The 21,184-nt window shown below is 42.7% G+C and overlaps 1 protein-coding gene across 1 annotated transcript; it reads left to right on the forward strand.

The window, feature by feature from the left end:
* Positions 1 to 1,573: 1,573 nt before the first annotated feature.
* Positions 1,574 to 12,320, forward strand: LOC110704042. The gene is made up of 5 exons (XM_021881831.1): positions 1,574 to 1,656; positions 6,476 to 7,348; positions 8,249 to 9,579; positions 10,216 to 11,659; positions 11,819 to 12,320. Exons 1-5 carry the CDS (start codon positions 1,574 to 1,576, stop codon positions 12,318 to 12,320), a joined length of 4,233 nt encoding a protein of 1,410 aa, XP_021737523.1.
* Positions 12,321 to 21,184: the final 8,864 nt, after the last annotated feature.

Below are 21,184 nucleotides of genomic sequence, written 5' to 3' on the forward strand. Positions count from 1 at the left end.
ACGCTAGACAAGCATGCCCTACCCTACCGTTTGCAAATAAAAGCTTACTAAACATGCAAAAAATATATGCCCTTCTACGATATACATGATAAGACTCAGAGATAGGGCGATTAAAATATAAATTTGCAAGTTTTTCTATGTCTACCTCATTACCACACACAATTCTATTTAAATCTGGATCTGTTAGATTCAGATGGCGTTCAAAATCTTGGTAATAATATTCACGTAGGGTAGGCATGGCAATAAGATTTCTATCAGGAAATCCAAAGATTGTACTGAATTCCTCCGGCAGGGGACATATTTCATCGTAATCAAATTTGAAACAATGTGTTTCTGGACTCCAATAGTCTAATGCTGCCCTAAGAAAATCATGTTTAATCGTCACATGCCTTAGGGCTAGTAAACCCCTGACATGAAACAATTCTAACTCTCTTTTGTCAGCATTGGTCAAAGAATAAGACCAGTCGCGCAATGTATTATCAAAATTCTGAGACATTATTATTGAAATATGAAATTCTAAATATTTTTTGTTTCGTAATTATGCATATCACGAATATACTGGTCCTATTTTATAGCAAAAGCGCTCGGAACTATTCAGAAATTATCATTCCATACGCATAAACCACACCGTTGTAGAATACGCGCACTGTGACACGGGAAGTTCCACCATGTCACGGGAATTTTTGCCGCGACACGACAGATTTTGCCGTGACATGGTGTACGGTGCCGTGTCACGGGACCCCACGCGTTTTCTTTTTTTATCTTTTCCTGTATTTATCCGGATTTTTTTTATTTTATCTTCACCGTTTATTTTTCAGTTTTCTGAGATTTTCATTCCTAATAAAATTCTCAACTTTTTTTATTTTTTTTTTATTTTTTTTTTATTTAATTTTTTTATTTATTATTTTTATCATTTTATTTTTATTATTTATTTATATTTATTTATTCATTACTTTAGTATTTTATTCTTTTTATTTCTATTTTTTTCTTTATTATTTATATATTTATTTATTCTATTTATTATTTTCTTGTCTTTTTATTTCTTTTTCTTTTGGGGAAGGTCGGTACCCTCCACTTACTCCACTTACGGATTTTGTCGCGTCGTTAATATTACACGATAACATACAATGAGTCTCAAGCACACACTAATAAATGCATAAACTATGAGTCATAATAAATAAACAGCGTCAAGTGTCATCACAGTATGTACAAATAAAGACCCTCGGTCAAAACTCTGCAGAACTAGTATAATTAGGATTAGTATAATCTCCATCTTGTGAATACGGGAACGGTGAGCCAAAGAGTCCCGCCATCATCCTAATACGGGGAGTAGTGTCCCTACTAGTCTTTGTGATTCCAGCAGCAGTCAAACACAAAGCAGGACCCGTCCAACTAGCAAACGGTGTAGACTGACTCAAAGACACGGGAATCGTCGGCGGAGGCATCGTCCCATACATCGGAACTGAGAACAAGCCCGACACCGGTGGAAGAATCCCAGACGATGGAGCTGAAAATAAACCAGGATCCACGAGAGTCAAAACAGGCCTAAACTCAGGCTGTGAAGGCTGTAAAAATGACTGTCGCTGCCCCTGACCCTGACCCTGAAAGCGCTGGGAAGACTGAGGCTGCTGCCACTGAGCCTCCTGAAACGACTGAGTAATCAGAGGCTCTCGTTGAGACTGAGAATGCCGATGAACCGGAGGAGATCGTCTACCACGACCAAGCTCCTCCTCGTCCGAGCCTCTATGCCTCGAGCGCGAGCGGGACCTCCGTTGCTCCTGAAAGATACAAAATCAAAAGGCGTCAACAATGCAAAATAAAACAAATGGTAGAAGTGGAAAAAATGAGCATACCTGAAGAACATCGCTATAACTGCTCCGACAATTCGCACCACGCCGAAGCTTAATGATGCAGTACTTCAGAGCGTCAACCAGCTTCATGAATCCCATCATCTCCGAGCGGTGTTAAAAGGATGAATAATGCATTGAAAAACTTACCGGCTCAAAAACCTCGGGCAGAGACTCCTACGCATGTCTGAAACCCTCTGGCGCGTCAGCAATATGGTCCTCGGTAATACTAATTGGCCCTGGATAACGGACATATTGAGGCGGAATCTCAATCATCCCCACGGGGCGAACAGTCGTCTGAAAATACGATCGAGTAATCAAGTTATTCGACTATTTAAACAGAGACTAGTGACAAAAATCCTCAAAAGAAATCATACCTCAGGAAGGCGGGGTGGAGGAGCCAAAGTGGGAAGTAAGTACTGCGCATAATCACCCTCCATGTGCACAAGCTCCTGCCAAGGAAAAGTGTAGCGCTCTCCCCTGTTTATCAACTCCCTAAGCAAGCGCGAGTCAAGCATCGACTCCGGGGAAGATGAGGGCACCACAAAGCGATCACCACTGTGCTGACGAACGACACACTCCTCCAAATACCAGACAAAGCCTCCGGTACCAACCAAAACGGTGTGGTGCGCTGAAAGATGCAAGGCCTCGGGAAGATTAGTCATCCCAGCCCAAGGATGATACTGGACATCAATGGCAACCTAAAAACCATAAAAAGTTGGCATGAAACACCGGAAATAACGTTAGAGAGAAAATAACAGGCAACAAAATTAATTCTTACGCCAATAGAAGAGGTGCCTCAGCGTAGTAGCCCGCGCAGCACAGAGACAGACTCCACCCGTGACTCTCCTCGGTCACGCTAGCTGGCTCCAACAGGGAAGTCATGAACCGCTCCACGACGCCGTCGAGGAGCCAATCATGGGAAGTACTCGTAAAACCATAGCTGCAATGAAAAGTAATCTTTGAGCACATGAGTCGAATAAATTAAAATAAAACAACAAGAGGAAAGGATCATCACTTCTACGACTCTCCATAGACCGTAAACAGTGACGGAAGACCCGTCGTTCAGCTGCCTACAGCCATGACGCAACGACAAGAGAAGGTCGGCGTATCCGAGGCTGGCCCAGCTAAAGGATCCTATCTCACTAATCTTGACTAAAGAAGGGAGGTAGAAAAGGAGTGCACGTGAACTCCTATCAGGAGAAAGAGTCATGGAGATCAGAATTAGAATGAAGATCCGCACTCGCTGCTCAGCCGATGTCTCCTCCATGTCAAAGCCACGAGCTAGAACCGAAGCCAGCTCCGATCGCCCGCTCCTAGGACCACCTCGAGACACTGGCTGGGTCCTGATATGCTGAACGATAGGACCTAACAAATCGGCTGCCTCAGCCACTCCCCAAGAAAGATCAGACATCTGTGCCATAGCCCGGTCAGTGAAGCGCAGACCGCTAATCATGCTAAAGTCCATAAGGGTCACCGTCATCTCCCCCCAAGCAAAGTGAAAGGTGTTGGTAGCATCCCAAAAATACTCCAAAAATGCGCGAATGACTGTCGCACCGCAACCTCGGGGGCTGTGAAACCCTACAACCGTCGAATGAAAATCCACTAAACCAGCCGATTCCCATAAGGCGTTCGTAGTAGGATCCCTCGTGATAATCTGGTGAAGTCGAGGAATCAAATTACTGGCTCCAGTACCGTGGTGGCGAAGCGTGCCGTCGACTATGCCGACAAGTGGGCGATGAGAAACGTGGTTCTCACGACAGAAAACCAACTGGTCCGGAGTCCACAGAGGTGGAACCCACCTACCTCTACTCGTAGAAGCCCGAGGCTCAGACTCTAAGACGTCGTCGTCCATACCCTTGGGAATCGTGGGAGTGTCCTCCCGAAAAGCCTGACGTCGACCATGGGTGGAAAGATCGCGATCCCGTCGCCTAGGCATGCTATTATAAAAATAAAAATCTAAATGCTTAGCATCATTTCCTAAAACATTTAGTTCGAGTTGCATTTTAATAAAAATATCAAAATGCTTAACATCAATTCCTAAGTTATTTAGTTGTTTATCGCATTATACGCTAAATTTTTACCTCAAGGCTAAAATATTGGCAAAATAATGGAATTTTTTATAGTATTTAGTTTCTCCATGAGGAACTAATACTATGTTCTCCTAATTGAATGATACTATGTTCTCCATGACAATGTAGTACATACACAATACAAAACATGTCTCAAAGTTGCACAAAAACAATAGATCGACGCATCATAGCATATTTTACAAGATCTACAACCAACATGTCATCAATCCAAGTGCAAAAGAAACAACATGAACAACAAGGAACACCATTTACCACAAGTGGTGATTTTGCTCAATTCTTCACCAAATCATGCAATTTTTGTCTCAAATTGCTCACAAACATGCATACATACATGTGCAAGTAAATTCATAGCAAGAATTTCAACATAAACCACAAAATCAAAAAATCCCCAAATTGATTTTTAAGGGTTTTTAATGAAATTACTCATTTGAAGCAAATTCGAGGCAAAATCAAGGGAAACTTACATAGATCCTTGTAGAGAATCGAAAATGAGGAAAGTAGAAAAAAATTAGAGTAGAATTGATGAAGATTTGAGCTCCAAAAGCTCGAAAAAAAATCGTGAAGATTAGAGCATCCGCCGCGACACGGTCAGGCAACGCCGCGACGCGGTGAGCAAAGAACGTGTCATGGGGAAATGATCCCGTGTCACGGTAGTTTCAGAGGACGCCGGAGCTCCGATAAACAGCAACAGCAACACGACAGTGAACAACAATAAAAAAGACGCAAGCAGTAGCAAGAAATTAAAAAAAAAAAAGAGGAAGAAAAAGCGTAGAACCGCCGTGACACGGGAGGTGATTCCGGCTGACGGAAGCAAACTCCGAGCGCCGGTGTGCCGCCGCCGAGTGATGAGTGACATTTATGTCGCTCTTAGGATAGTCTTTTCTAGTAGTTTTAGTAATAATTCGGTCCATTTTAATATGTTTTTGCTATGATCCGCCCATTTCGAGTATTCTACCTTTGTGGCGCGTAATGTGTATTCATGTGGTTTAGGTAGTTTATACTCCCCTCCTCTTTCGTTGTATTACGCCTTGCCTTCCTGTTCCATGATTGCAGGTGTATGCCGTTGATTCGGAGATGGAAGGAACAAGGGCTAAACGGGAAGAAATCCAGACCAGACAAATGGCGCGGGCGCGCCACCAGAGGAGCGGGCGCGCCACCTGTAAGCGCGGGCGCGCATCCCTTGAGCGCGGGCGCGTTGATGAGCTGGACCAACCATTAAATACCCACTTTGGAGCGGGCGCGCATTTCGAGGAGCGGCCGCGCCATCATTTAACGCGCGGTCGCGCCATTGTTGGGCGCGGGCGCGCCTGTCTGCTGCTGATTCAAATCCCGATTTCAGCCCAAGTTAAAAGAGGGAGGCAAAACGGCTAACGGGGGGGGACAACATTCTATCATGGGGATATTATTTATTTTAGCATAGAACCTTAGAGGAGAGTTTTTGGAAGGAATTTTTCTAGGGTTTTGTTTTAGCCACTTTTGTATTGAACAATCTTGATAGTTCTTAGTGTAATTTTCATTGTCTATCAACATTAGTTTTACTCTTAGTTTTTGAAGAAGTAGTTTTGCAACATTGATGTATGGTCAAGCTTGGAGATTGAATGATGTATGGCTCTTTATTTGGATTTCAATGAAGGTTTTGATATATTTCTCTCTTTTCTCTTGTTTTTATGATTAAAGTTTCTACCTTTGTTAGTTTAGTTGATAAAAACTTTGTCTTTCTTACTATTTCATTGGTTATAATGTTGCTTAGTATGATTGTAGTTGTAGTTATGACTAGTGAGTAGTTTCTTGTTGCTAGGGGTTTGGTGAAGATATGCTTTGAGTTTGATGTATGCTAGGCTAGGTTAATTTGGAATATTTGTGATTAAATCTTCCTTGTGCTTATACCTATTAGCCACTCCATGTTTATGGCCATACGCATGTTGTGGTTGAATGACGTAAACTAAATCGTGACGATAGTGCGACTTAGGAATAGTCATTAGGTGATTGATTATTGCATGACCTTAGCTTGTATGCCTTACGACGATAGTGTGAGTGTATGCTAGCTAGGAAAGCTCTTAATCCCGATAGGTGATTAGAGAGTATTCTTGATATTGCCTTGTATGAGTTGCTTGGGTTACATGTAAAACTATTTTCCGATGCCTACCTTCGTTGAATTCATAGCATGTTTTATCCTTCCCCCTAGTGCTTGTTTTAATTGTTATTCTATCCCTCTTAGTCATTACTTTACCCACCATACTTCTTGATCGAATTAGATTAACATTAGGAGATAAATAGCGGTGCTTAATCGTTTCCCTGTGTTCGACCCTTGACTTGCCTCTATACTCTTTTAGTTGCATGTTTAGGACTACAAATATCATTTGATAGAGGTGTCTTAGTAACGACCTAAAATACCCCCTGTCAAATTGGCGCCGTTGCCGAGGAGACGGTTTCCATTGTGTGTTTATTTTCTTGTTGAGACTAGTTCTTTTCTATTCTTTTGTTTTTCCGTATCTTGTCAGTGCTCATTTTCTGCTTAGCTTTGTATATGCACAGGAGGCTTAATTGCTCTAGGCCTTTGGTGTCCATAGACCTCGAGCTAGAGCGTACTCTAGCCCAATTGAGGAGACAAGCAAGGGAGAGAGGTGAAGACCCACTTCAAGGGGAAGTGAGAAGTTCCCCTACCCCATCTTCACCCACTTCAAGTGAGGAGAGCGAACCATCCACAGGCTCAATTCCCAACCCATTTGCCCAATACCATAATCAACAAAGCATGGCTGGATCAGGAAACATGGGTGATCAAAGGTCACTAAAGCAACTTGGAGCACCCGAACCTTATGCCTCTCAAAGTGGGATCCTAGCCCCCACCACTCAAGCAAACAATTTCGAGATAAAGCCTAATTTCATTTCAATGATAGAGAAGAGGCAATTTACCGGTGGGAAATTTGAGAATCCCCATGAGCATCTCAAAGAGTTTCTCAAGTATTGTGACACTATCAAGATCAACGGAGTCTCCCAAGAGTACATAAGATTGAAGATGTTCCCGTTCTCACTCATGGGAGCGGCGGAACATTGGTTGAACAAGGATGTTCCCCCCGGCTCCCTCACGACTTGGAATGAGGTAACTACGGCGTTCCTAGGAAGGTTTTACAATCACAAGAAAACCGCCGAGGCTCGCTCAAAGATTCAAAGTTTCCGCCAAAGAGGTGGAGAGTCTCTTTGTGAGGCATGGGAGAGATTCAAAGAGTTACAAAGGCAGTGCCCACACCATGGGATTCCTAATTGGCAAGTTCTCCAAACATTCTACGGAGGACTCTCCCCTCAAAGCAAGACTAGCCTTGATGCCGGAGCCGGAGGCCCAATCATGAACAAAAGGGAAGATGAAGTGGAGAGTATCATAGAAGATGTTGTGCGCAATTATGAGGATTGGTACGAAGGTGAGAGGGAAGCCACTTCTAGCAAAGGAACGATACAATCCGTCGAACAAACCAATGCCATCACAAATCTTTCCAACCAAATGGCAAAGATTGCGAAACAAATGGAGGAGTTCATGAAATCAAGTTCTCAAAATACTTCCTCCCCTTCTCCCAAGGGAGGCCATGGTATGAGTCCTTCTACTTCTTCTCCCTCTAATTACAATGCCATGCCTCCCGGTTGTATGTTTTGTGATATATGTGGAGGCTATGATCATAATTCTCAGCAATGTATGTCCATAAGTGAAGGTCCCCCTCCCCATGAAAATGATGATAATGTTGAAGACGTTAATGCCATGAATTTTGTGCCCCGTGAGGGAAATAATGGAATGCGGCCCAATTGGAATCAAAACCTAAACCGTGGTTGGAATCAAAACCAAGGTTGGAATCAAAGTCAATGGAATCAAAGTGGTGGTGGTTATGATAACCAAGGCCAAGGTAGGGGAAACTCTTCCAATTACAATGGAAGAAGCTACCCAAACCAAAGACCCAATTGGAATCAAAACCAACAACACTATTCCAACAACCAACAACGTTTTAATTCCAATCAGGGTTCCGGGGGTAATAGACCTCAAAATGCTTCTACTTTCTCACAAAATAGTAGACCCCCCGGTTTTGACCAAGTAAGGCCCCATTCTCAAATTCCCCCTACTCAACCCCTCCAAATAGAAGCCCCTCCGGATCCTATGATGACTATGCTTCAAAATTTCATTAAAAATCAAGAAAACCATAATAAGAGTCAAGAGGAAGAAAAGAAACAAATCAAGGCACACATGAAAATGCTTGAGACCCAAATCTCTCAAATTGCCCAACCAAGTTCTTCATCCTCCCCTTCTTCATCTTCTTCTTTACCTAGCCAAGGTGTCAACCCCAAGTCTATGTATGCCATTACTACTAGAAGTGGGAAGATCCTTGAGAGTAATCTAAATGTTGAGAAGAGTCCCGATGTGAGGATAGGACTTGAGGTTGAGAATGAGTCATCAAGAGAGAATGAGATTCTAGAGGGAAGTGCCGGAAAGAATGAGAGGGGTGAGAAAGAGAAAGAGAAGGAACCCGAAAAGGAGAGCACCAAAGATCAAACATCTTTACCCCTTAATCTCCAACCTAGGAATGAGAGGTTACCTTTTCCCCAAAGATTTGCTAGGTCTAAGCTTGATGTCCAATTCGGAAAATTTTTAGATGTAGTAAAGAGCTTGCATGTTTCTATACCCTTTGTGGATGCTATGAAAGAGATGCCACACTACTCTAAATTCCTAAAAGACCTCTTGAATGGAAGGAGAGAAGTTGAAACCGTTAGCTTAACCGCAAATTGTAGTGCTATTCTCTCTAGTAAGCTACCAACTAAATTGCAAGATCCCGGTAGTTTTTCCATCCCTTGTTCTATCAATGAGGTTCATTTGGGGAAAGCTTTGTGTGACCTAGGTGCTAGTGTGAGTTTAATGCCTTTCTCGGTCTACCAAAAGCTTAATGTGGGAAACCTTTCACCTACAAACATCACCCTCCAACTAGCGGATAGGTCCACAAAATTGCCTATAGGGAAAGTAGAGGACATACCCCTTAGAGTTGGTAAGTTCACTTTTCCGGTGGACTTTTATATTCTTGAGATGGATGAAGATGAAAGAATTCCTATAATCTTGGGTAGGCCATTCCTAGCTACTTCTAAAGCAATTATTGATGTCAAAGAAGGCAAGATGACCTTGAAGGTTGACAATGATTCTATCGAATTTGATTTGAATAAGGTGATGAGACAACCTTCCTCTAGCAACGAATGCTTTAGAATAGATACAATTGAAAACTTGATGAATGAGTTTAGGTACCCTCATATGCATGCTTCTAATGATCTACTTGAGAATGTTTTGTTGAATGAGAATGAGGTAGGTGATCAAAAGGAGATGCAATTATATGAGGAAATGCTTGATGAGAAAGAGGAGACAACCCCCGACCAAGAGATGCTCCAACCATATGAAGTCTTCCAAGTAGAAGAGGAGGAAATCTCCAATGGTAAGGTAGCTCCGAAGGTAGAATTGAAACCTCTACCTTCGGGCTTGAGGTATGTCTTTTTGGATGCTAATGATACTTTTCCGGTCATTGTCAATGCTAACCTCACGGAAGAACAAACCTCCTCATTGCTTAATGTTTTGAAAAAGCATAGGAAGGCTTTGGGTTATACTCTTGATGATCTCAAGGGTATAAGCCCCTCCCTATGCATGCATAAAATCGATTTAGAGGAGGGTGCTAAGCCGTGTAGGCAACGGCAAAGGAAACTTAATCCTTCCATGCAAGAGGTTGTGAGAAAGGAAGTTTCCAAGCTACTTGAAGCGGGGATTATCTATCCAATCGCTCATAGTGATTGGGTGTCCCCGGTTCAAGTAGTTCCGAAAAAGGGAGGTATGACGGTAATGGTCAATGATAAGCAACAATTGGTCCCAACTCGGCTTGTTACGGGTTGGCGTATGTGTATTGATTACCGCCAATTAAATGCCAACACTTCCAAAGACCATTTTCCATTACCGTTCATCGATCAAATGCTTGAGAGGCTTACAAAGCATGCCTTTTATTGCTTTCTTGATGGTTATTCGGGATTCTTCCAAATCCCAATTGACCCAAAAGATCAAGAAAAGACCACTTTCACTTGTCCCTACGGAACTTTTGCTTACCGTAGGATGCCTTTTGGTCTTTGTAATGCCCCGGCTACCTTCCAAAGATGCATGATGTCAATTTTTAGTGAAATGATCGAGGAAGAAATGGAAGTTTTTATGGACGACTTTTCCGTTGGTGGAGGCACGTATGAGAAATGCCTAATGAATTTATCTCGTTGTTTAGAAAGGTGTGAGAGTGCCAACTTGGTGCTCAATTGGGAGAAATGCCACTTCATGGTGGAAAATGGCATTGTTCTTGGCCATAAAATCTCCCAAGCGGGCATCGAAGTTGATGGTGCGAAGGTTGATGTGATTGAGAAGCTTCCTCCTCCCACAAATGTGAGAGAAGTGAGGTCCTTCCTTGGTCATGCCGGCTTTTACCGCCGCTTCATCAAAGATTTCTCTTTGATTGCTAAGCCTCTCACATCTCTCTTGCAACAGGATAAAGAATTTGTATTTGATGAAGCTTGTCATGAGTCATTTTGCAGGTTGAAAAAGGCTCTTTGCACCGCCCCCGTAGTCCAAGGACCGGATTGGTCTCTACCATTCGAGCTAATGTGCGATGCAAGCGACGAGGCCATTGGATCAGTTCTAGGACAAAGAAAGGATGGGAAACTTCACGTTATATACTATTTGTCCAAGACTCTCAATGATGCTCAACGGAATTATACAACTACCGAAAAAGAGTTTTTGGCGGTTATCCACTCATTTGAGAAGTTTAGAACCTACCTCATTGGTTCTAGGACAATAGTGTATACCGATCACTCGGCTCTCAAATATTTGATAAGTAAGAAGGAGGCCAAACCGAGGTTGTTGAGATGGGTGTTGGTCCTTCAAGATTTTGATTACGAAATGAGAGATAAGAAGGGAGCCGAGAACGTGGTGGCGGACCACCTCTCTAGGTTGGGAGGTGCAAGAATACATGAAGACGATTTGCCAATTGAAGATGCCCTTATGGATGATGTCTTATATGCTCTTGAGGCAAAATCGGAGCCTTGGTATGCGGATATTGTGAACTACTTGGCTTGTAGTGCCATACCTCCGGATTTCACTCCTCAACAACATCGAAGGCTCAAGTATGAAGCAAAGAAGTATATATGGGATGACCCCATGTTGTTGAAGAGAGGGGTGGATGGACTTTTGAGAAGATGTGTTCCTAATGAAGAGTTCCAAGATGTGCTCTCAATGTGCCACTCATCCCCTTGTGGTGGTCATATGAGTGCTCAAAAGACCGCTTCCAAGGTTTTGCAATGCATGCTCTTTTGGCCGTCTCTATTCAAAGATGCTTGGCAATTTGTTAAGACTTGTGATAGGTGCCAAAGGACGGGGAACATATCAAGGCGTGATGAGATGCCCCAAAATCCGATTCTTGAACTAGAAATTTTTGATGTTTGGGCAATTGACTTCATGGGCCCTTTCATCTCATCCCAAGGAAACCGGCACATTCTAGTTGCCGTTGATTATGTCTCCAAGTGGGCGGAAGCCGTGGCATCTCCCACCAACGACTCAAAGGTGGTCATCAATTTGTTCAAGAAAGTCATCTTCCCAAGATTCGGTGTTCCTAAGGCAATCATAAGTGATGGAGGCTCACACTTCAAGCACCATGCATTCAACAAGCTTCTTTCAAAGTATGGTGTATCGCACAAGCGAGGCCTTGCTTACCACCCCCAAACAAGTGGTCAAGCGGAGGTCACAAATAGGGAGTTGAAAGTCATCTTGGAGAAGACCGTTGCTAGAACAAGGAAGGATTGGTCTAGTAAGCTCATTGATTCATTGTGGGCATATAGGACCGCCTTCAAGACTCCTATAGGGACTACCCCCTATAAGCTTGTTTATGGGAAGAATTGCCATTTACCCGTAGAGATGGAGCACCGAACGCATTGGGCAATCAAGCAAATCAACTTTGATCTCCACAATGCGGGTGAGCAAAGGCTTCTAGAGCTTCATGAGTTGGAAGAGTTGAGAATGAACGCATATGACAGTGCAAGCCTCTACAAAGCAAGAACCAAGGCATGGCACGACGCTCAAATTTCCAAGAAGGAATTTGTGGAAGGACAAAAGGTCCTACTCTACAATTCAAGACTCAAGCTCTTCCCCGGGAAATTGAGGTCTAGATGGAGCGGTCCATTTCAAGTATCCAAAGCCTTTCCTTATGGCTCGGTTGAGATATTCAATGACAAGTACCCTCCATTCAAAGTGAATGGGCACCGTCTCAAGCCATACTATGAGGGTCAACTAATTGAGAAGCCAGAAAATTTATCTCTCATTGATGTTTTCAAGTCACCATGATTCCGTGTGAAGTACGTCAAGCTAGTGACGTTAAAGAAGCGCTTGCGGGAGGCAACCCGGTTTCTAACCTCTTTGATTTTATTTTCTTTCAAATCGCTTGAACTAATCCATCTAACATTTTTCCCAATCAATTTTGATGTAGGTGTGATTGCGTGTGTCCACGAGGAAAGAGAGACAAGAGTAAAGCAAAAATGAGGAATTTTGAGAAATTGTGCTCGAATGAATACTAAAGAGACAGAACCTCAGCGCGATTTGGACGCGGCTGAAGCGCGATCGGCAAGAGCAGCAAGGCGCGGGCGCGCCTGGTTCCATCGCGGGCGCGCCTTTTACATGAATGTAAATTGCTCCCATTCCAGAAAGTAGGAGCGATTTAGGCGCGATTGAGGAGCGGCTCGCGTCTTAAAGTAGGCGCGGCCGCGCCTGTTTTAGAGGCGGGCGCGCCAGCTCTTTGGTCTTAATACTCATCCAATTCCAGAGAATAGGAGCGATTTTGTCGCGATTTGTGAGCGGCCCGCGATACCAAAGTGGCGCGGGCGCTTATGCAGAGCGCGGGCGCGACAATAGCTTGGTCTGATTTCCAGGGAGTTGGAGCGATTTTATCGCGATCTAGGAGCGGGCCGCGTTTTCACTGAGGCGCGGTCGCGCCTTCGTAGGGCGCGGGCGCGCCTTTCTGGGTATCAGAAAAAAAATACGGTTTCGTCTTTTGTTCCCGCAATTTCCCTTAAACCCTCACAAACATAACTCAAACCCCTCATTGCCTTTCTCTCCCTTCGCAGCCGCTCCTCACCACCATACTCAAGATCATCTTCTTCCATCCTCTTAAATCAATCATTCTCATAAATCAATCATCCTCAAGCTTCAATCATTCATCTTCTCCGTTTGTTCATCATCAAAGAAAGCAATTACTCATCCTCAACACCAACCGCATCGAACTCCTTACTACTCAAAACCCTCACCAAATCGACACCAAAACAACAATTTTTCGCATAAGGGTAAAGGTATTCAATTTCCTTCGTTAATTATTCTCTTTTGATTAATTTTTAAGCAAGGATTTTGATTATCTTAGGTTATTAGCGAAATTTGGTTGATTATTGTGGAAATTACTGCTGGATTTTGTTGAAATTGTTGTTGTTGGTTATTATCTTAGGCTATATTCGTTGCGTTGGTTGGATTATTATTGCTTGTGAACAGGTACATTGTAGTTTTGTGGAGGTTAAGGGTGGAAATAGCCGGAGTTGGCTTTGAAAAGGAGTGAAAACAGAAAAAAAGAGAGGCGGGCAGTCATGAGTCTAAGGATTGGTAAGAAGAGAAAAACTGCAAAGTCGGGACAATCGTCCCAAAACCCAGAGTCAGACCAACCCAATGCCTTACCCACCCTAAAATTCTTAAACAAAAGCCACTCCTCCATATACTCCGAAATGAAAAAACGTAAGTTGCGACCTTCTAGGCACTACCATCGTGGAGACATGATAAAACTCGGTATAAATGATGATCTGTGGATTCTTTTTGACAACCTTCGACTAGGGTCATTTATAAACTCCTCATTCATGACCTACCAAGAACCCACATTAGAGTTTTTCTCGTCTTTTCAAGTGGATAGTCTAGAAAATAACGACTTTTGAATTTCTTTCCAACTCTTCAACAACCCCCACACCATGTCATTGGCAGAGTTCAACCGAGCCCTCGACTTTCACCCTGATGCCGACATTCACTAACCTCTTTATGAGAGCTTTAGGGAGTATAGTGAGTACGCTTGGTGGCGTTCCATTTCAGGTAAAAATGAGTTTTACACCCGGACTTCCATAGCCAGTGAGATTTGGCACCCTGCCCTTAGGATCCTACACCGTTTACTAGGGTATTCTATCATTTCTAAACAGGACCTAGGAAAACTGACTAAGGAAGAAGTCCTTTGCCTATGGATAGCCACAAAGGAAGAGCATGCACGGAGGTTGAATTTGGGTTTCCTCTTCATGCAAACTTGCCAAGCCATAGCAAAAGGGAAAAAGCCAGGGGAGATACATTGCGGGGCGATGGTCACTAGATTGGCCACCAAATTAGGTTACACTGACCTTCTACCTCTATGCACGGCCGTAGGTAGTAGTGGGGATATTTACCTTGACTTGGACCAGCTTCGCCGCTCTGATTTTATTACCCCCACGGCAAACCCCAATGCTTTTCGGTGGCTAGTTAGAGGAGCCCACCATTGTTTCCTCCCTAAGCCTCACTTCACCTCCCTCACGCGTCAGTCCTCTAATGTGTGGAGAGTTTTGAGAGATAGCGGGCGAGTGCCCGATGTTGATGGGGACGATGAGGTAGGGATAGGTAATGAGGAGGAGGTTCAGGAGGAGCAGCAGCAGCAGCAGCAGCAGCCGGTTACCCAGCAACCCGCAGGTACAGGTACATTTCAGCTATCTGATATAGCTAGACAGTTGCAAGCAATTTATGAGTCACAGCAAGGCCACCATCTACAGCAGCGGGCCCTCTATGACTCAGCTGTGGACCGAGGAGAGATTGCTCCCCCCGTGAACTACCCCAATTGGCCGCCTCAGCACGGCCCTGTTCCTTCTTGGGGGGGGAACAATCTCCCCACTTACCCCTACTGGCAAGGTCCTTCCGAGCCTAGTAGGGAGCTCCGCAGCTTCCTAGAGGACGGGCAGTACGATTATCGTGTGCCCGGCGGGTGTGACTTTAGAGGGGACCCTGCTTACCCCTATGTGCATCCTGATCACCCCGCCCCTCTGTATTCCCAGTCCGAGAACGCTCCCTCTGATCCTTTGCCTAGTTGGCAAGAGGATCTTTACAGAGGTCACTACGGTTGGCCGCCGGGCTTTGACGGTGGTTGGGGCCTTTTCGGCCCCCCTAGTGGCTTCACTTATGACGAGCCGCCACGTCGGTCTGGCTCACCTAGTGAGCCCAGCTCTAGTGGCCAGTAGGCTGCGTCCTTGAGTACATCTCTCTCCCCTGCTTTTGTACTCTCATTTTGATGAGTAGGAGATATACTCTTGGTAGGGAGTGACTTGGCTGGGATTCTTACTTGCTCGCCTGCCGTTCTTTCATTGTTTTCCCTGTACCTTCATGCTGCTGATTCTGCTAAGTTACATGACTGTTTTCCTTGGTTAATTTTGCCCCTGTTCACTAATATTGTTGATGAGTTTCGATGTGGTTTTGATGATGATGCTGTTTTGGGGACGCTTCTCTCGGTTTGATGGATACCGGTGAGTCTGCCCCCCGTTTTTCCTGTCGATGATGATGATGATGATTACTGGTATTCGCCGACATGGCGATTGACCAGTGCAGGTATGTATATATGGTTCGATGATTTTTGAGGTAATGTTGATTTTGTAGGAGATCTAGAAATTTTGTCAAGGGTAGATTAACTTAATAGACTTGCGTTCTTGAATGTCTTTATTCCTAAGGATTAAGAGTTTCCGCGTTCTTGGATTGCCATTGGTTGACTCTAAAATATGTCTATGCTAAGGTAGTTGTGCTAGAACTCGTAAGGCCCACCGAACCCAAATTCACTTGTTTGTGGTAAGAAGGTGTTGCCCCATTGGGGGATTTGAAGCCCTAAAGGTAGTTTTTGTAACCCGATGTGAGTTTTAATGTTCAAGCCTCCAACACTTATTGTATGAGCGGCATAGGATCCTTACCAAGGCATGCTTAGATCGAGAACTTGTTGTCTAGCTACCCGAGATCGCGACCGAACTATATCTAGGGAGGACAAAGGCATTTTCTTCGGTGACTATTTTGCTTTTCTAGGTTTAGCTTTTCTTTTGTTGCTTCCTTGTAATTTCATTTGCATATCCCCCTTGCTAGCCATGTTGAGCCTACACCTCCTTGTTTGTAGCATATTACAAACCCTATAACCCTTCTAGTTCATTTTTCCTCCGTAGAATTGTGAAGTTTGAGCCAAGAAAGTTTGTTGTGATTTTGGTTTGATAAGTTGGACGATGATGGTTTGGTATGGAAAGTAAGGTTGTTTTCGATATTTTTGGTGTTTAATAAAAGCAAATGTGAATTCAAAGAAAAAGCCGTCCATAGTTATAAAAGGCACGGACAAATTAATAAAGGTTGACAAAAGCTTGAGCTACAAAAAAAAAAAAAAAAAAAAAAAAAAAAAAAAAAAAAAACAAAAAAAAAAAAAAAAAAAAATAAAAAATTGCCAATTTGCAAACAGATTTTGATGTAGTGTCCTCCCTAATTTGCGCATTGAGGACAATGCTCAATTCAAGCTTGGGGGAGAGATTCTACGCATTTCATTTATAGTTTTGTGAGATTGAGTTGAAAAAGCTTGGGGGAGACGTATTTTTGTTTGGAAATTGGTGATATTCTACGTTGTTTTCGAGAATTGGCGCCATTCTTTGCTTCACAATTAGGATTTACCACCAAATTTTCATGTTTTTTTTTTTTCTCACCTTTACCTCCTAGCCTACATTACAACCCTTTTTAAAGTCCTTTCGACTTGGATTGGTTGAGTCACTAGTCGGTGGAGGGAGCTAGATTTCAAGCATATGGAGAGAGCATGACTTGGTAAGATGTCGGGTCACCCTTGTTTCATTTGTTCCGGCTCCTTCGCGGAGTCATGAGATGCTACCTTGAAGGGTGGATTTGAATCCAGATGAGGGAACGCGGTAAGAATGTATGGAATGCGGGTGGAGTGGAGCATGTTAGAGTTCTCTATGCTTAGCATAACTTATCTTTCAATCAACCATTGGCATCCAAAAACGTGCTTACTCTTAGTGCTTAGAAAGATTGCCATCCATCTATGCTTGTTTGTAGTTGATTTGCTTGTGTTTGGATAATCGTTTCTCAATCTTCTTTGCCTTTAGCTTTGCTCGAGGACGAGCAAAGGTTTAGCTTGGGGGAATTTGATGAGTGACATTTATGTCGCTCTTAGGATAGTCTTTTCTAGTAGTTTTAGTAATAATTCGGTCCATTTTAATATGTTTTTGCTATGATCCGCCCATTTCGAGTATTCTACCTTTGTGGCGCGTAATGTGTATTCATGTGGTTTAGGTAGTTTATACTCCCCTCCTCTTTCGTTGTATTACGCCTTGCCTTCCTGTTCCATGATTGCAGGTGTATGCCGTTGATTCGGAGATGGAAGGAACAAGGGCTAAACGGGAAGAAATCCAGACCAGACAAATGGCGCGGGCGCGCCACCAGAGGAGCGGGCGCGCCACCTGTAAGCGCGGGCGCGTTGATGAGCTGGACCAACCATTAAATACCCACTTTGGAGCGGGCACGCATTTCGAGGAGCGGCCGCGCCATCATTTAACGCGCGGTCGCGCCATTGTTGGGCGCGGGCGCGCCTGTCTGCTGCTGATTCAAATCCCGATTTCAGCCCAAGTTAAAAGAGGGAGGCAAAACGGCTAACGGGGGGGGACAACATTCTATCATGGGGATATTATTTATTTTAGCATAGAACCTTAGAGGAGAGTTTTTGGAAGGAATTTTTCTAGGGTTTTGTTTTAGCCACTTTTGTATTGAACAATCTTGATAGTTCTTAGTGTAATTTTCATTGTCTATCAACATTAGTTTTACTCTTAGTTTTTGAAGAAGTAGTTTTGCAACATTGATGTATGGTCAAGCTTGGAGATTGAATGATGTATGGCTCTTTATTTGGATTTCAATGAAGGTTTTGATATATTTCTCTCTTTTCTCTTGTTTTTATGATTAAAGTTTCTACCTTTGTTAGTTTAGTTGATAAAAACTGTCTTTCTTACTATTTCATTGGTTATAATGTTGCTTAGTATGATTGTAGTTGTAGTTATGACTAGTGAGTAGTTTCTTGTTGCTAGGGGTTTGGTGAAGATATGCTTTGAGTTTGATGTATGCTAGGCTAGGTTAATTTGGAATATTTGTGATTAAATCTTCCTTGTGCTTATACCTATTAGCCACTCCATGTTTATGGCCATACGCATGTTGTGGTTGAATGACGTAAACTAAATCGTGACGATAGTGCGACTTAGGAATAGTCATTAGGTGATTGATTATTGCATGACCTTAGCTTGTATGCCTTACGACGATAGTGTGAGTGTATGCTAGCTAGGAAAGCTCTTAATCCCGATAGGTGATTAGAGAGTATTCTTGATATTGCCTTGTATGAGTTGCTTGGGTTACATGTAAACCTATTTTCCGATGCCTACCTTCGTTGAATTCATAGCATGTTTGATCCTTCCCCCTAGTGCTTGTTTTAATTGTTATTCTATCCCTCTTAGTCATTACTTTACCCACCATACTTCTTGATCGAATTAGATTAACATTAGGAGATAAATAGCGGTGCTTAATCGTTTCCCTGTGTTCGACCCTTGACTTGCCTCTATACTCTTTTAGTTGCATGTTTAGGACTACAAATATCATTTGATAGAGGTGTCTTAGTAACGACCTAAAATACCCCCTGTCACCGAGACACGGGAATCCAAGCTGTTAAAAAAGAAAAATTTCGAGTGAAAACAGGACAAAAAAGAGAAATGGTGGATGAGCAAAATGGGAGAAATGGTTGATATTTAAAGCCAAAAGTAACCGTTGCATGACCCCGTTACCGTTCCACATTTTCCATTATTAAGCAACGGTGTTCAGGCGCGTGAAAAGAAGCGCGTGGAATTATTTTTTTTTTTGTTCCAAAACTTCCCACGACACGGGATTTGCTCCCGTCTGACGGCAAAAAATTACCGTGTCGCGGGATGTTTCCACGTGGCACGGGGTTCAGGATATTCTTTTGCACATTTTTCGAAGCTAGGAACGAATATTTCTGGTATTTTTTACCAAAGCTGCACGATTTTCCGCGCAAATTAGACAGTTAATTTTTAGGTAAAATTACGCGGAAAATTCTAACTGACGGTTGGAGGGTACCAAAATTACCATTTTGCCCCTAGAAGTATTAAAGTCATTTTGTCGATATTTTAAGCACCTAATATGGTCGGATAATCGACTTGAAGGTGTGAATCATCTACGGCCCACGTTCGGGGATAATCGAACCATCATACACTTGCAAATTTCAGCGATTACAGTAGTCGTCGGCTTTCCTCAAGCTTGGAAAGCGTTATCGGTGGATTTTTCTTCAAGTATAGAAAACCGCCAAGTCGGCTTTCCTTAAGCTTGGAAAGCGTTATCGGTGGATTTTTCTTCAAGTATAGAAAACCGCCAAGTCGGCTTTCCTCGAGCATGGAAAGCGTTATCGGTGGATTTTTCTTCAAGTATAGAAAACCGCCAAATTCCTTTGTCGGCTTTCCTCAAGCATGGAAAGCATCATCGGTGGATTTCTTCAAGCATAGAATGACACCAAATTCGTACGTCGACTTTCCTCAAGCATGGAAAGTATTATCCGATAGGTTTCTTCAGGCTTAGAAAACTACCAAACTCCTCAATCGGCTTTCCTCAGGCATGGAAAGCGTTTCAACAAATGTCATCCGGTGGATTCCTTCAAGCATAGGAAGCTGCCAAATTCGTTTTTCACCGATACACTGGTGTCAGATATGTATTCTATCCTTTTACTCTTTTATCTGTGGAATTAACATTTTTATGCAGGTATCGGCGTATACAGAGTGATTTAGGATCGCAGAACGTCTTAAATCATTCTCCGTCCCTATCGACTACTTTGACTATCGTTTTTGAAACTGACGTTTCAACAAACACAGTCAAAGTGGGGGCTTCTGTAGACACCTAAATATGTCTCCCCAAAACCAAACCTGATGATGAATAACCTTTCACCGCCACTATTGGTCGGGTTCAGTATTTAATCCTAAGAGTTCTTAAAAAATCGTATTTGATTAAATTCATATTTTTGAACAGTCCATGGATTAGTCTTGATGTTTGGTAAAAGCACAGTTTTAATTTTAGCCCAAGTTTATTATTTAATTTTAGCCCAAACCTTTTTTTTAATTTATTGTTTTATTATTTATTTTTGGCCCAAACCTTTTATTTATTTTATTTAATTATTTTCTTATTTTAGCCCAAATAATAATAAATTAGAAAAAGGCCCGAAATTATCAATTGACACTTAAAATGCTGAACGAAATTAGGGTAAAAAATGTATTAGACGGAAAAGCGGGCTGGGAATTCCCGCACCACGGCAGGTACCCACCGTATCACGGGAATCATTCCCCACTGACGGTGGGATTTCCCATGACACGGGAAATCTGCCGTGACACGGGAATTTCCGTGTCTTTTCCGCGTAAACCCTTAACGCGTTTTCTTCCCCATTTACTAAAAATTTCCCGCGTCACACTAAAGATGCACCGTGTCACGGGAATATTTCCCGTCTGGCGGTGGGATTTCCCGTGTCACGGTACAGTTTTCCGTGTTGCGGGATACTTTTTTAGGGTTTTAATCATTTTAGGGTTTCGTGTGCTCCCTCAGCACATTTTCTCTATAAATACCCCCTCATTTCTGATGTACGGGGCCTGAATTAATTCTCTATTTTTCTCTCTTCTATGCTTTAGCCTAAACACTAGCCTACCCTTCTTATTTCAAAATTCCTTCTTCAAGTACTCCAAGGAGTCCATACTTTACTCGTGGTTCTGTCCTTAAGCCAATGCGTGAAAGGTAGAACTGTTTGAGGGTTTGGCCCCAAATAAACTCTACTTTATTTAATTTAATTTAATTATTGTTTTATTATTATTTCCTTGAAGTTACTAACTCGTTTATTATTTTGTAAAACAGAATCAAAGTAAGAATTATGTTCCTTTTATTTCTGTTATTTTTCTAACGATTTTATATTGTTGGAATTATTGCTAAATTTCTTCCAATATTAATGGTAATTCTATTATTTTTATTGATCACTATATTGCATGTTTAAAGGGAATATGTAATTGAAAATCACGCCTAATAAGATAATTTGGACAACCGGTTTAGGTTCCTTT

This window comes from Chenopodium quinoa, unplaced genomic scaffold (genome assembly GCF_001683475.1).
Source record: "Chenopodium quinoa cultivar QQ74 unplaced genomic scaffold, ASM168347v1, whole genome shotgun sequence".
NCBI classification, from domain to species: domain Eukaryota; kingdom Viridiplantae; phylum Streptophyta; class Magnoliopsida; order Caryophyllales; family Amaranthaceae; genus Chenopodium; species Chenopodium quinoa.

Coding starts and splice junctions, on each gene's coding strand:
- LOC110704042 (XM_021881831.1), top strand. CDS start 1,574: ATGACTGTCGCTGCCCCTGACCCTGACCCTGAAAGCGCTGGGAAGACT. Junction 1,657..6,475: donor GAGCCTCCTGAAACGACTGA/GTAATCAGAGGC, acceptor GTATATGCACAG/GAGGCTTAATTGCTCTAGGC. Junction 9,580..10,215: donor TACTCTTGATGATCTCAAGG/GTATAAGCCCCT, acceptor CTCGTTGTTTAG/AAAGGTGTGAGAGTGCCAAC.